The sequence below is a fragment of the Saccostrea cucullata genome, unplaced genomic scaffold (genome assembly GCF_032062105.1).
Source record: "Saccostrea cucullata isolate Sc308-1 unplaced genomic scaffold, CSIRO_AGI_Scuc_v1 ctg742, whole genome shotgun sequence".
NCBI classification, from domain to species: Eukaryota; Metazoa; Mollusca; class Bivalvia; order Ostreida; family Ostreidae; genus Saccostrea; species Saccostrea cuccullata.
The window spans coordinates 54,511-70,081 of NW_026924788.1; the positions used below are offsets into that span (position 1 = coordinate 54,511).

The 15,571-nt window shown below is 32.3% G+C and overlaps 2 protein-coding genes across 3 annotated transcripts in view; both read right to left on the reverse strand.

Annotated features, from left to right (window-relative positions):
• Positions 1 to 8,158: 8,158 nt before the first annotated feature.
• On the reverse strand, positions 8,159 to 9,522 carry LOC134267287 (uncharacterized). Its single transcript, XM_062749508.1, has one exon. The coding sequence runs from the start codon at positions 9,497 to 9,499 to the stop codon at positions 8,288 to 8,290; it is 1,212 nt and encodes a 403-aa protein (XP_062605492.1). The 5' UTR covers positions 9,500 to 9,522; the 3' UTR covers positions 8,159 to 8,287.
• Positions 9,523 to 12,802: 3,280 nt separating this feature from the next.
• The window catches only part of LOC134267290 (uncharacterized), a 78,037-nt gene continuing 75,268 nt past the window's right edge, over positions 12,803 to 15,571 (reverse strand). For both annotated transcript variants that reach the window (XM_062749512.1, XM_062749513.1), the window contains exons 58-59: positions 15,361 to 15,541; positions 12,803 to 15,138 (exon numbers count right to left, since the gene is read on the reverse strand). In XM_062749512.1, coding sequence (XP_062605496.1) covers positions 14,900 to 15,138; positions 15,361 to 15,541 — 420 coding nt within the window. In that variant the 3' untranslated portion in view covers positions 12,803 to 14,899. The remainder of the gene's footprint in view (positions 15,139 to 15,360; positions 15,542 to 15,571) is intronic.

Sequence of the window (15,571 nt, forward strand, 5' to 3'; positions counted from 1 at the left end):
GCATGTAATGCACATATCCAATATGAAAGCTCTACCTTATCAGGAAAAACAACATTTTTAAAAAGTAGATCGAACTTCATGGTCAAGGCCACAGGGTCAAAAGTTATAGTTTATTTAGAAAGGTTTTGTAAAGGTTTTCATGTGTAATATGAAACCGAGAAGGCCGATCTTTTTTCTCTTTCAAAAGTTATGACCGATATAATGCCAGCATGTTCATATTTTTGAAAGGTAAGTCAAACATTGAGGTTAAGGTCAAAAAGGGTAAAAAATCATAGCATGTGTGAAAGGTATGTACATGTCAAACATGAGCTTAAAAGTAATGCCCAAGGTTTAAGTTATTTTGACAGAATACATACAGACTAACAGACTAACCGAGTGGAAGACGGACAGACGAATGAGATGTAATGTCCCCTCCATTTAGCAAAAGTTGGGGACAATAAAACTTGTTAAAAAGCATACCTACACATGTAATTAGACAAGTAGTTTATCCAACATGGTTGTCATTTGTTGTCCTTGGAGGTTCAATCTTCCTGGTCTATTCATAACCAGTATCACGGATAATGATTTAAATGTCTGAGGGTGAAAGCCAACATTTCTAAACATTGAGAATTCACTACAGATAACTCTTGAAACTTAAAATGTGTTTTTTATACGTTTCTTTCCTATTTCTTCTTTCCTATACTTTCCTCACCTTCTTTTGAAGTACAATGGCTCCACGCTCTCAAATGTAATGTTTACGTTATAGATAATGGTGAACTTAAAAATTTTAATCTGTTAAATGTCAGGGTCTAGGGGATATCAACAAACGTCGAGATATGTTTAATTTTTTAAAAGAATTGAATTATAATATATTGTTTACAAGACACACATTTTACTCCCAACTCTGAGAATGATGTTAAAAATTTATGGGGTTTTGATTGTTATTTTATCTCATTTTCCTCAAATTCGAGTGGAGTAGCTATTCTTGTGAATAATAACTTTGATATACAAAATCTAAATCCAAAAGAGGACGCTGACGGAAACTATCGCTTTCTAGAATTCAAAACAGAGGAAAAAAATCTGCTTCTTTGTAATATTTATTGCCCAAATAATGATAATCCAGACTTCTACGAAAACATACAAACTTGTATAGATGTTTTAACTGTAATAATGCCATTGTATGTGGTGATTTCAACCTTGTATTAACCCAGATATTGATTATTATAATTACAAACATATAAATAATCCAAACGCAAGGCAAAAGGTTCTTGACTTTATTGAAGATGGGGGTTATATCGATATATACAGACAGTTTCATACAAACACTCTAAGATACAAATGGAGGGGAAAAACACTAAAACAAAGCAGGCTTGATTTCTTTCTGATCTCAGAAAATTTATTGCGAAGTGCAATAGGATGTACAATTGAAACATGTTATAGGTCTGATCATTCTATGATTAGTTTATCTTTATATTTTAATGATTTTCAAAAGGGTAAAGGTCTTTGGAAATTTAATAATTCACTTCTTAGTGATGAGAAATTTCTTAATTCTATAAATGAAGTCATTTGGAATGTTAAGAAACAGTATGCTGTACTTATATATTTAACAGAAAACTTACAGCAAGTTAATGATGAAGAATTAGTCTTTACAATAAATAATCAATTGTTTTTAGAAACCCTACTCATGAAAATACGAGGAAAATGTATTTCCTATTCCTTATACAAAAAGAAGCTAACAAAGCAAAAAGAAGAAAAAATCGTAGAAGAAATAAAATATCTTGAAGAAACAATACATACTATTGCTGACAATGTAGAACTCATAGAAGAAAAAATAAGGAATAAGAGGATATAAGAAAACAAAAGATGAAGGGTGTTTCAATATGATCTAGGGCAAGATGGGTAGAAGAATGGGAAAAACCATCACAATATTTTTGTAACTTACAGAATAGAAATTTCACAAGCAAGATCATTCTAAAATAGAAACAGAAAATGGCAACATTATTTATAAGCAGGCAGAGATTTTGAATGAAAATAAAAAATATTATGAATACTTATATAGAGACATAAATAATTCTATAAACGACATCCATGATCTTGATGATGAATTAAATTTTCCATATATTGCTAAACTTTCAAGTAAAATAACATAAAAAGAAACTTCAGAAACACTCCACAAATCAAATAAATCGCCAGGTTCAGATGGCTTTACATCAGAGTCTTTAAAGGTATTTTGGAAGTCCATTGGTATTTTTGTAGTAAGGTCCATTAGTTATGCTTATGAGAATAAGACTTTAAGTATTACACAAAAACACGGTATTATAACCTGTATACCAAAAGGTGATAAACCCAGACAACATCTAAAAAACTGGAGACCTATTTCGCTACTTAATACTGTTTATAAAATTCCATCAGGCTCAATTGCTAATGGAATGTAAAAATATCTTGATAAAATTATTTATCAAGATCATGCAATTTACAGAAGAAGAAAATATACCCGGTCTTTTGCTCCTGGTGGACTTTGAAAAAGCTTTTGATTCCTTGTCTTGGTCTTTGATACAGAAATCCCTCAATTTTTTTTTAATTTTAGCAATTCTATTAGAAAATTGGATAATATTTTTTACACAAATATTACAGCTTCCATTAGTCAAGGAGGTAATTTATCGCAATCTTTTAACCTACACAGAGGCTGCCTCAAGGGGAACCTTCGTCTCCATATCTGTTTCCCATTTGTGCAGAAATCCTAGCAATCAGCATTCGAAACAATAAGGATATAAAGGGGATTCGATTTATGAATACTGAAAAAAAGTTACGTATGTTGGCAGATGATACTTCTTTAATATTAGATGGAAGTGAAAGATCACTCCAAACAAATATCACTACTCCTAAAAGATTTGCGAATATATCAGACTTGCATATAAATTACAGTAAAACTCACGTAGTCTGGATTGGGTCCAAAAAAGGCAGCAACGATACTCTAAGTACAGATCATATGTTAGAGTGGGGATAAGTAACCTTTTAATTATTAGACATTGATTTTGACATTGATCTAAAAAATATATTTATGCGTAATTATGCATCAAAAATATGTAATATAAAACAATCAATACAACACTGGAACAATAGAAATTTAAATCCTCTAGGTCGTCTAACGGTTCTAAAAACTCTTTAATCATGTTTTTGCATGTCTCCCAAGTCCCTCTGAAATTCAAATGAAAGAATTAGAAAATCCATTTTATACATTTGTAATGGGAAGTAATATTTCAAGACTAAAAAGAAAAAAATTGTGTAATAAATTACAAAGAAGGGGGTTTTAAGATGATTAGTATAGGAGAGTTCATTATGTCCTTAAGGTACATTGATACATTGAGTATGTTGTCAAAAAAATGAATAATCTAAAAAATATTGGAAGGACGTGTTACATGCATGGCTAAGCTTTTGTGACAAATCATTACAAAATGACATACTTACTTCTTTAGAACTATTATTCCATAATAAAAAATAACCATTAATAAAAAGCCATTCTTCTAAAAAAGATTGTTTTCTTGTAACATTTTATGTATAAATGACATACACAATGAAGATGGGACATTTATGAATTTGAATGACCTACATATGAAATACGGGATAAAAACACATTTTCTTGAATATAATGGCATTAAGGCATCAATATTAGAATGGCTGAGAAAGATAAACAGAGATCAAAATAACTTATCAAAAATAGCTTACCCATATATCCCAGATAATGTTTATTCGCTCCTGAATAAAAAAAAATCACATGATTTATATGAAATAGTAATTCGACAAAAAGTTGAACCGTTGGGTAAAATCTCTTGGAATAGAATATTTGATTTGAGCAATGGTGAATGGAAGATAAATTTACTTCCATTCAAAATTACAAAAAACACCAAACTTCAGTGGTTTTAATTAAGAATAAACTATGAAATACTAGCGTCAAATTCCTTCCTGAACAAATTAATAAAACAGATGATAAAACATGTACCTTCTGTAAAAAAGAAACTGAAACAATAGAACATTTGTTGTGGGAATGTGAGCATGTTCAGACTCTTTTAGAGAATTTTGCAAACTACTGTTTCAATTAAATCCACACTACTATAACTTTTTCAAAAAAAGAATTTTTATTGGGCTCTGTGAAGAAAACTGTTAAACTTAAAAATATCATTGCCTTACAAATAAATCATTATATCTATCTGTACAAATGTACAAACAGAAACATCTCCTTAGGTAGATTGATTCTCTATTAAGACAATGTATGAAGTCGGAGAATTTTTAAAAAAACTACGTGTATTTAAACAAGCATTCTGAGAGTATTTATATAAGCATTACATTACTATTCCAATTCCGGTAAGTGTAGTGTGATTTCCATTACAAATTAATAAGGCCGTATTTCCCTAAAATATCATTGAAGAAGGCGAAATTAAAATTGATCAGTAACTCATCAAGATACATTCACGCACCAAAAATCGGCTCAATGTCTGCAAGCATTTAGAAAGAGTAGGATAAAACAGACAAACGGACGCAGAGGAAACCTTTTAATTCCCTACCGGTACACCTGGGCTGTAAGGCTCACCAAGATACATTTAAATACTAAAAAATTCAGCTCAATATCTGGAAGCATGTAGAGAAAAAGTGAGGAAAACTAAGTGGGACAGACTGACAGAGGGCAGGATGGATGGGCAGACACAGAAACCTATATAGTCCCCTCTGGTTTCATTGATGTTTTGAATAAAAGGAACACAGAATCAAAATCATTTCATATTAAGAACCACTCCCTTTTTCAATGTGATAAAAAAGAATTTTTGAAAAATAAATTATGACATCTTTACAAAATCCTCTTTTTAAAAAAGTTGAATGTCTTTGGTGCCTCTGGACCTCTTGGCTTTGAAAGTTCCCTATTATAATCAGTTGGTTTTGTATTATGTGTATAGTCCCATTCTAGAAATTCCCATGCATAAAAGTACATGTAATTACGTGTGGAACAGAGGTGCACATCTCTTAATGATTTGTACTGCAAAGATATGCATTTACAATTATATTGATCTTATAAGAAAAATATTAGACAATTGTTTTAACCTGCAATGACAACATGTGGCGATATAGAATAGATCCAATGTACATTGTATGATATGGAACTTATGGAACTTTGATTTGTGATGTCATTTTAGAAACCGACAAAAATAATCGTTTATATCCCCATTATGTTTAATAATGGGAAAAATAACTTTTTAAAAAAAGGAATTTAAATTTAATGAATAAACAGCAAAACAAAAAAAGGAATGGAGATCACGAACAGATTTCAATATCAAAGTCCATAAAACAATACAAAATTGGAGCAGAGCAAACAGGGACCTCCGAAACATCAGAGTGGGATCAGGTGCCATGGAGGAGTGAGCATCCCTGCTGACCGGTCACATCCGCCGTGTGCTCCTTGTCATGATTAGGAAATAACAGGAAAATCCGTCGTCAATTCAGTGTATAATTAATGGACTAACAATTGGTATGAAAAACGTCAGTCAGCATTTGACTCAATGATAAATTGTATTTGCTGACAAGGTCATTGCATCTAGCGTAGAACTTACGAAATGATGACTTAAATAAACTGCTTATATTCTTGTTTCATCAACTTGCTTGTCAATAATTTACCTCGTTTTAGAAAGTGTTCATAGCATGCTCTTGCGTAAAGAATCAACTGAGATATATATACTCCGTATGCAGGTGATGAAGGTATATTGTTGCATAGGTAAGGGAAGCTGACGATAGAAAAGTTAAAGTCATCACGTTTATCATATAGCTTGGTTGTTAAATTACCATTAACGTTTTTTTCAAGTAAAATAACCAAATATGAAACAGAGTATGTGTTAAACTCTGGGTATCTTTTATCTCAAGCTCATTAGGATATATCGTATGGACGTTGGAATGGAAATTACCATTGTTAATTGACAATACGTCGTCGATATATCTTAAGGTCGAGTTGAAGGCCACAGCAAGTGTTTTCTTCTTTTCACGCATAATTATTATTATTTATTATCATTATTAAACATTTATAAAGCGCTCTACATATTAAAACTTTAAGGCGCTGTACAAGAATTATATGTCAAACAAATGAATTTAAAATTTACAGTAGTCATAAAAAATCATAAAATTTTGCACAAATTCTGCTTCATATGAATATAAAAGTAGGTCTACTGTAAACTGCAATTGTCTCATAAAAGATCACATCAAATGCAATTCTCTGACCATCCTTTACTTGCGTTTGACAATATTTTATCGAGGAACAAGATATGTTCATCCCATGCAACCATGCCTAGAGTAGGAGAGGATCGTACAGTCCATGCATGGTTTGGGGTGATATAACATGTATAAGGTATGCCTAAAAACCCGACAGATGCACAGAAACCTTCTTCATACATATTCATAATGCTTTACTAGTATTTGATCATTCCTCCTTTTATACGGGTCATCAGGAAAGACGTCAAAATAACTAGGTTACTGTAGAAACAAGGCTTTTTAGGCTAACCTAAGAAAAACATTCCTTTCAGAAAGGATATAACTTTTCACTTCTCAAATTGGCGTTTTTGTGTTATGAAGCATAATACAGCTTTGTGAAATATATCTTTTTAAAGTCATTCCATACTTTAAGAATCTTGTCTAATTATTATATTTCTTGAATGTGCCCAGTATACATGCAACCATTCCCTGAATATTCGAACTATGCATTGGGATGTCCACTGCCTTCAGCTCAAGCAAAACAATACAAACGAAGTCATAAGACAGAACACAATGCATAATAAAAAAAATTTAGTTGACCCAATGAATCCCCACACCCCAGGCATCTATCACACAAATTCATACTTTTTTCAGAGTTAAAGTAGCATTAAATAGAACAAGATAGAGTTGTTTCCCTTTAGATGTACAAGCACATACACATAATGACAATTATCGTCCAACTTGACTTAAATCAAGCTTTTCTCATTGCAATTCGGCTAAGTCTTCAAAAAATGTAATCAATGATTAAGGTTTACAAATTTTTCTGAACTAATAGTATTCTTAATCATGGAATCATTTATTAGAACAATAATTCTTTTGTTTTCAGAATATAATGATTAAGTCAGATGAAAAATATTAAATTGACATAACACTAATTAAACCAGAAAGCAGCAATAATATGCAAGTAATTTTGTTTCAGATGGGGCATACATAGTCCCCCCCCCCTTATAACCTCTCCCACGCTCACAGGTAAATGCTTTGATTTTATGAAAGAGTTAAGAAGTATATGATCAAAAGTTGTCTCCCTTTAGTTGTGTCATAATCTATTCTGTTCTGTATATTAATCATTAGAAACCTGAAATGTGCCAAAATTCCACCATGAATTGACGAGACCCGGTCTCCTCTTGGAAATGATACGAACTGTGGTGCCAATTCTGCAATGAGTGCAGACACACCCTTATGCATCCCCCAGCGGTGGATCTTGAGATCTTTATGTCATCACCAACTATGATGTGAGTGGCACCTGTTCCAAGAAATCTTAAGGTAACTAGTAAACTGAAGGAGAGGTGGGACTGGAATGTTCCTCTGTGTTGGTTATGACAAGTCTGGCAGCTGATGCAGGAGATCCATAATGGTGACTGGGTGGAAATGGTACCTCGCGAAGACATCCTCTGCAGACAATTCCTCCTATTACGGAAATTACGCGGAACGCGTTGCCTGTGAACCATTTGTCTGTGTGCAGCCATTCTTGGAAGAAGCAGACGACACTTGGATCACACAATTGAAATCTGTGCTCTTGAGACAGCTTTCGAGCTAGATTTGGAGCTGGAACCAAGTTTTAAAACCCTGAAATATTTCGAGCCAGAGTTGGAGCTAGAGCCCGAGTCAGTGTTTATAACCCCCTAGCTTGTTCATGTATGCATACAATTCAACGTTTATTTTGCAAGTGCAAAGAGACACAGTGATTTCTCTAATTCTTCGCAATAACGCCAGGTTTTCCCATATAACAGACGTTCGATTTCCATTTATTTACTTATTTTTTGATAAGATAGAACTTTTTGATGAAAAACATAACGATGTAACACTGTATGCAAAGTGAATTATATGAGATACTAATTCTAAAATAAAGCAAATTTTTAAATAAAATAAAAACCAAGAATTTTCCAAGAATGTTTTGAAATTCTATTAATCGTAGACTTGTTAGATCACCATAAATTCTCTGATATTGATTGGATTAAACATCTAGGTATTGTTACTTTCTCCTGTCTACCTGGATAATATCTATCACAAATTACTCCTGTCATTAAAACATTGTTTGTATGTACATGTATTTGATTTTCTTCGCTTTACCACTGAGAAATTCAGCCACAAAGAGGTTGTCTCTGGAGTCTACACATAAACCCCAAGGCAAATGTAGATCACAGTTATCAATGTAACGGAGGAACTGTCCGTCCTGATCTATGATGTGGATACATTGGTTGTCATAGTCTGCGATCAGAATTTGACTCTGGCTGTCTGTTGTGATGCCGAGTGGATCGAATGATCTCTTTGTAGTAGAGGGATGACCAGTGTATCTAAATCGGAGTTTTCCTGCCTGATTAACCACTACCACTGCGCTAGCTCTATTGTCAGCCACACAAATATCCAGGTTCCTGTTCTCACTGATGAATTTATAACGATCATATGAATACAGACGTTTGCCCTTATTATCAAACTGAATGGATTGAGTCTCTGTGAAGTTAGAGTAATAACGGACAACTTTTGATTGAAAATTAACAGTACTGACCATGGTAACCAGGAGGTCACCAGAGGAGGTACTACAGATATAAAACGGAATCCAGTCCCGTAATCTGATCACTTCTTGTATCTGGTCATTCTTCACTATATTTACTGTTTTTGTAACAGGGTACGTATAAACTAGATCTCCACTCCTTGTCAATGCTATATCACCTGGATAGCTATAAGACTCCTCAGTTTCAATTGATTTCAGTAGTTTGCCCTGGAGGTTGTAGAGTTTCAAGAATTCAGTATTCCCACTGGTCCAGATTTCTTCGTCACTAAGACAAGTAACATGAAATAGTGGTTTTTGTCTAGTTTGTATGGAAGTGACGAGCTCTGGTTCATCAAAAAGTGAAAAAACAGATTTTGGGTATACTACATTACATAATTCATCACCATCTTTTTGTATGGCCTTTTGTTTGATTTTCATTATCTCCAGTAAATTCAATAAATTATGCCCTTTGTGAATTTTGGATGACAGACAGAGTGAACAAACAGGAAGGTCACATTCCTTGCAATGAAGTTCGCAAAGTTTTCCAACATGAGTTGGACATTTTGGTGATGTTCCCTTTTCCTTGTATGGCACCACTTTATGTTCTTTAGATAAATCAGAGAGATGCTCCCCTACACAGGCCTTACAGAGTTTAACATGACAAAAGTCACAGTACATTGGAGGAACAGGAGTCTCACACAGGTCACAGCGCAGGACATCTTGGGCACTGAACCGAGGGTCCATTGTGGTGGATATCAGAAAACCCTTTATCTAGAAAAGATCAATTAAGGTCAAGATCTAGTAAATGGAAGGTGCCTACAGATTTTTAAAATTTGAGAAATGAATTCCTTTGATGATGCTTTATAACATTAGCTTGGTCAAAATAGGTGTTTCGGGGCATAATTTGTAGAAAAAAAAGATGAAAAACCATATTTTAAACTGTCATTTTCAATGAAAAATTAAGAAAACCAGTATTGAAAATGGTAGTTTTTTCCATATCAGACAAAGAAAATGTATCCAGATTGCCTACAGTTTTTCAGAAAACGGTTATTTGTATGTTCTAAGTCTCTATTTTAAAATAATGTCAAATTTAAGATAGGTATCGGGACTACTTTTCATGTGATTTTGAATTGAATTCCATGAAAATACTTTATTTTCTACATAAATCTATTAGAGCAGTAAAGTATGGGAAAAAGAAAGCTGAAAGTGATTATGACGTCATAATGGATTTAGCACTGAAAAGTTATTCTAAAGTGATTTACTAGATCTTGACCTTAACTCTATATGAATTTTACACGGAAATATTTGTAAAAGAAAAAATATTTCTATATGATTTACCATAATTTATTTTATACCTGTAACACCTATCTTATGTTTGTAAAATAAAAAAAAAACAGGTAATAAATTAGAATTTTTAAAAACTTTTTCCTATGCTTTTTTAGCTCACTCAAGCATTAGAAAATGAAAGGACCTGGGAATTGTTAACTTTTAAAAGACATGACCATAAATTTATATGTGCATTACAATAATTAACTTTATTAATTGTGTATATGTGCTTAAGGAATCACTGTCTAGTTAGTATAGTATGCCAGGGCATCAACAATAGTGGGAAAAGTGGGATCATTTGTATAAATTATCCCATGTTTCCCACTATCGTTGATGTCCTTGGCATACCATACTAACTAGACAGTGATATATTATATTTCCATTTCATTGTGAAATAAAATTGTAGATTTAGACTTTTAATATATAGACTAAGGGATTGAAATTACACGAAGACTCCAATGCCATTTTCAATAGTCCTCGGCCACTGACGTCAAACATGCATATTTGGCCTCCTTGGACACAGAGACAGTTGCGCATGAGAATTGCATGCATATTAGACCTCCTTAACTCCTGACATATCGACCTGCCTAATTTACATTCCGTAGAATTATCAAGAAATCAACCCCGCTAACTTTCAAAGAGTTATCACAGAGAAAAAAAAATTAGAAATGGAAATATATACAGATAACACAATTGATAGAAAATGTTTGATAGTTTACATATATGAACATGACAGACCAAATCCATAATAATTTTTTAAGGTGACATTTAGGGAAAAACGAATGTGAAAAGAAAGGTGAAAAAAGTCCTTACATATTTTAAACTGCTAGTTTATTCCAATTTGACTGAAAATAGATTAGTTACAAACTTCCTTATCTATTTATGATGATGTATCAGGAAATGATGATGAAAATGAATTCTTTATTTTAGCCATCCCACTGCATTTAAAGTGGGATTATTAACATTTCCTGTATTTAACAGCGTAAATAACTTTATGCGCAGTTTGAATAAAATATTGTATTTAGAAAAAATAATCTTATAAAGGCAAAAAAGATGAAAAAAAATATTTACCGGTAAATGACGTTATAAAACTGTCACTTATGGAATTTCCATCCTCCTGTGGGGCCTTTAATCTCCAGAAAAGCTGTTAATAATTCAAATTTATACCCAAAATAGACAATTCTTTCGTTTGGAAATCTTTAGTCAAAAATAAAGTAATATTAGAAAAGTGATTATTTTTCAGAAACAGTGAGCATATACTTTAACTTCATCGCCTGCAGTATTTATATCTCTCTATTGATTCGATACGCAAGAGCATGCTTTATGTATGTAAAATTTCTAAAACGAAATACCGGTAAATTATTGACATACAAATTGATGAAACAAGAATATCAACAGTCTCTTTTAAAGTCATCATTTCGTAAGTTCTACACCTACGGTCGATACAATAACCTTGTCAGCAAACATAATTTATTACCGAGTCAAATGCTGACTGACCTTTTTTTCAATACTTATTCGTCCATGTACACATGTAGCATTTCAAATTTACTTATCGCTGAAAATGTAATGGTTGTCATTACTTGTACCGCTGCAATATTTCTTATGATTAATTTATGGTAGGTTTAATTATAAAGCTTGTTTTGGTGGCATTTTACAGCATAAGTTTATGTAATTTTTACGCACATACTAACCCTGCATAATAAAAACATTACAAAAAGTGCTGTTTACATGTAACTGGTTGAGAACCAATCCCTGTACAATGGGATGCCCAGTGTAGAAGGAAGACAGTACAGATAAAGACAAGAAAAAAGACAATGCATAGTTATATATTGATACTGGTTTTATTTCACTGGTAAACGTACATGCATGTTCATTCAATGAGAAGGCTGATCAATAAATAGAACTTTTCCAATTTCAGTATTTAGCAATTTTAGAATGTTTCCTTTAAAAGCAATAATAGCTGCATTTTTTGAAAATGTTATTTTGCATTGAAATCTGCTTTTATGATAATTCTTAAACTATTCTAATATACCTTTATGATCAATTAGATAAATAAGTATTTATTCATTTTTTAGAAGAATGGAATACTTCTTGTCGATCTACTCCAAATGTTGTACGAGGGCTTTTCAATAAATAATGCCCTGAGCTGTATGACATACAATATAGAAATCATATGACATTAAGCTTGACTTTCTCTCATGATTGAATCTTTAATTAATTGATTTAAGGAATCACTGTCTAGTTAGTATAGTATGCCAGGGCATCAACGATAGTGGGAAACATGGGATAATTTATGCATAACGGGCGAAGTTATTTCAATTGCATTAAATGTTGTCTAATCTTCATTCTTGCATGTTGTCAAATTAAATCCAGACCTTTTTTTTGGAACCAGTGTTTTCCAGTTTTACAATAGTATTGTATAAGAAATCAATATTTTATAAAATGACAAAAGTCAATAAAATAATTTTACTTCAATCAAAGCTAATACTTCGTTTTCCTATGGGAAATATGAACATCAGAAATTTATAATATTCTTTTTTCTGTCATTGCAATGAGGAGCTATAGAGGACAAGATATTGTAGGCCCCCTTTGAAGTCCCAGATTTTGGGGGTCTTTTAGAATGATGCAAAATTTTATTAACAAAAACCTAATACCACCCCTTCCACAAAGTGAGTACTGAGTCTAACTAGGTTATGGGATACACAGGAAGGTTAGAAAATGTTAATTTCCAAATTTTATCATTTTTATGCAAATTTTCAGCAATTGTAAGTTCTGAAGTACAAACTATCACAGTGTTAACTGACTGTGCTTTGATTTTGATATCAAATAAGGGGCCAGATTGGCCTTGTCCTTTTTACATTTGGTAAACTTCATTTTCCTAGGATATTAGACAAGTGGTTTCAAGACAAAATTTTGCATAATTTCTTAAATTCATCTAAAAATCTATCATTTAAGTGAAAAAAAAAACACCCTTTTAAATTTGTTAATAATTTAATTTTTTCTATTTGTCATACAAAATCTGTTCACATCCCTATATAAAAATGTACATTCATACAAATAATATCTATATTCAAAGGTACATAACACAAATAAATATCAAAAAAACTATACAATATAGCACAGGATATTAACCAATGGTAAATATGTACAGCATTATGCATGGTTTATGTTTACAAGTCAGCAAACTGATACACGTATAGAGAGAGTACAAAATACACCCCGAGAGAGGGCTAATACATCAATACAAAAAATGCTGCATATCATAACAATAAAATGTGTATGTATACACAACTGCGGCTTTTTATTTTATTTTCAAGCTAGTTAAAATACTGTAAATTGACATACTTTTTTCCCATTGGGTCACAAGTCTGCAGAATAACTATTTCAGTTACTAGTAAATCTGCAGATTTCTTAAACTCTTGCTATATTCCTTACATGTACCGGTATATCAAATTAAATAAATGGGACAAATTTCAATGGAAAATTTGTGATCATGTTCACAGTGTAAATTAATATCACACACAAAAAAGTTATTCTTGTAAAGCAGACACCCTAATCTCCAATGAGAAAATGTTCATTTCAAAGAAAAATTTGACAAACATATACTAAAATTTTATTTAATGCTTTCACTGAAAAAAATTATCAAATTTAAGGACTTTAGGGGAATAATTAATTTAAATAGTGTTCAAGACACATACTGAATGCATTTCCATTCTCTTTATACAGAATAAGTATTTCTTTTGTGGAATCTTACTTATATGCAAGTATATTTTGTACAAGTAATATCCTTGTCAGCCACCCCATATAGAGGCGTACACATGAACAGGTATTCCCTAAATATGTCTCCTAATTCATGAAAAAATGATGTTCTTACAATGTATATAATTTGAATTTTCATCTGAAAATATAGGGTGTACAAGTTTTCATGAATTAAAACTCATGATTTTATGCAATCTTACAATCATTTATGTTGTGAAGGGTTCATACAATCAACAAATGTAAATCATTTTTTCTAAAAAGTAAGAAATGCCACAAAACTTCTGTAAAAAATTGTTCACCAATATCATATATCAAAGAGTAAATAATCATATAAAAATACGATATCCAGACTTTGTATTGTAATATCAGCATACAAAATGAAAGTTGATAATAGCAAAGTTAACTTTCATCCATTACATATGGGTAATACATACATGTACTTAAAATACAAGAATATTTTTCCTTTTAAATATTTCGAATCAATTTTTCTTTGAAAATATTCTCAATTTTTTTAAAAATTTTTCATTAGTACATATGAATATATGTACCACAAAACAATGACTGAAAGGAAAACTGGCCAATGCCTCTCCTCATAAAAAATAACCCACAAGCTCTGTGGGTTGAGTGTTAAAGGGGGAAAGTCATGTTGATTGCACCATTGAGTCATTGTCACAATACAGTTTAGTTCTAATTAAATGAGTATGTTTCAGGTTAAATAATTTAAACTTATGCGGGATTTCAATTTGAGGTCACTGGTTGTTTGGCTAGATCCCATTCTTCCCTGACTCGTTCATCTTCATAATTCTATTCAAACCACATGAGTATTGTTGTTAGGTTTATAAAATATTCCTGCTCTCGTTTTCTTGCACTAGTGTTCCGCAGCTATAACAAAAGACATTACATGTACTTCCATTCAGCTCTCTCGATGAAAATTATATACTCAGAACACTCAAAACACTGATATTGCACTGTAAAATGTACTCAAAATTACAAGTCTCTGTTTATTCTGGTACAAAGACGTAGCTCCTTTTGAATTTCCCTTCAGAAAATATTTTCACTTTATCCCTGTGCTGGCCCCACTGGGATATCCCCTCGGTCTATTCTTGGACATTGATCAAAAGGCACACATCTTCCATTAAGTAACACTTTATCTGCTGGGCACTGGCAGCTGGCGATGCAGGGCTTAAAGCAGTTTGTTTTCAAGTCACCGAGGGGTGTGTCATAGTTCTCACATGTCCTAGGACAAACGGGGCCACACTCATCAAACACAAATCCCAAACTCTCATCACATCCAAAATCTGAAACATAGTAATGGTAACAATGCATGTACTGCACATTCCATTCAATTTGCATTATGAAAAAAATTATTCCATAACATAGAAAAAAAAAATTCTAAGAATTTTGGAAACAAAGTGCAAGTTTTATTTACAATAGTTGAACTATACAGCTATAATACAAGCTGCATTTGATAAAATCTTCAAAAAAATACCCCATCCCCTCCCCAAGTATGGATAACTTACCACAAAGTCCTGCTTCCCTCCACTCCAGCCTCACTCCCACTTTAGCACACTCTTTTGCATAGGAGGAAAGAATGTCACACAGACAGGTAGAATTATCTCCACATACACACAAATCATATACACATGCTGCATAGAAGGGGTCAGGGGCTACTGCACGATGACAACGACTGAACTTTGGACCCTGCAATCAGAAAATACAAAATAACTGTCT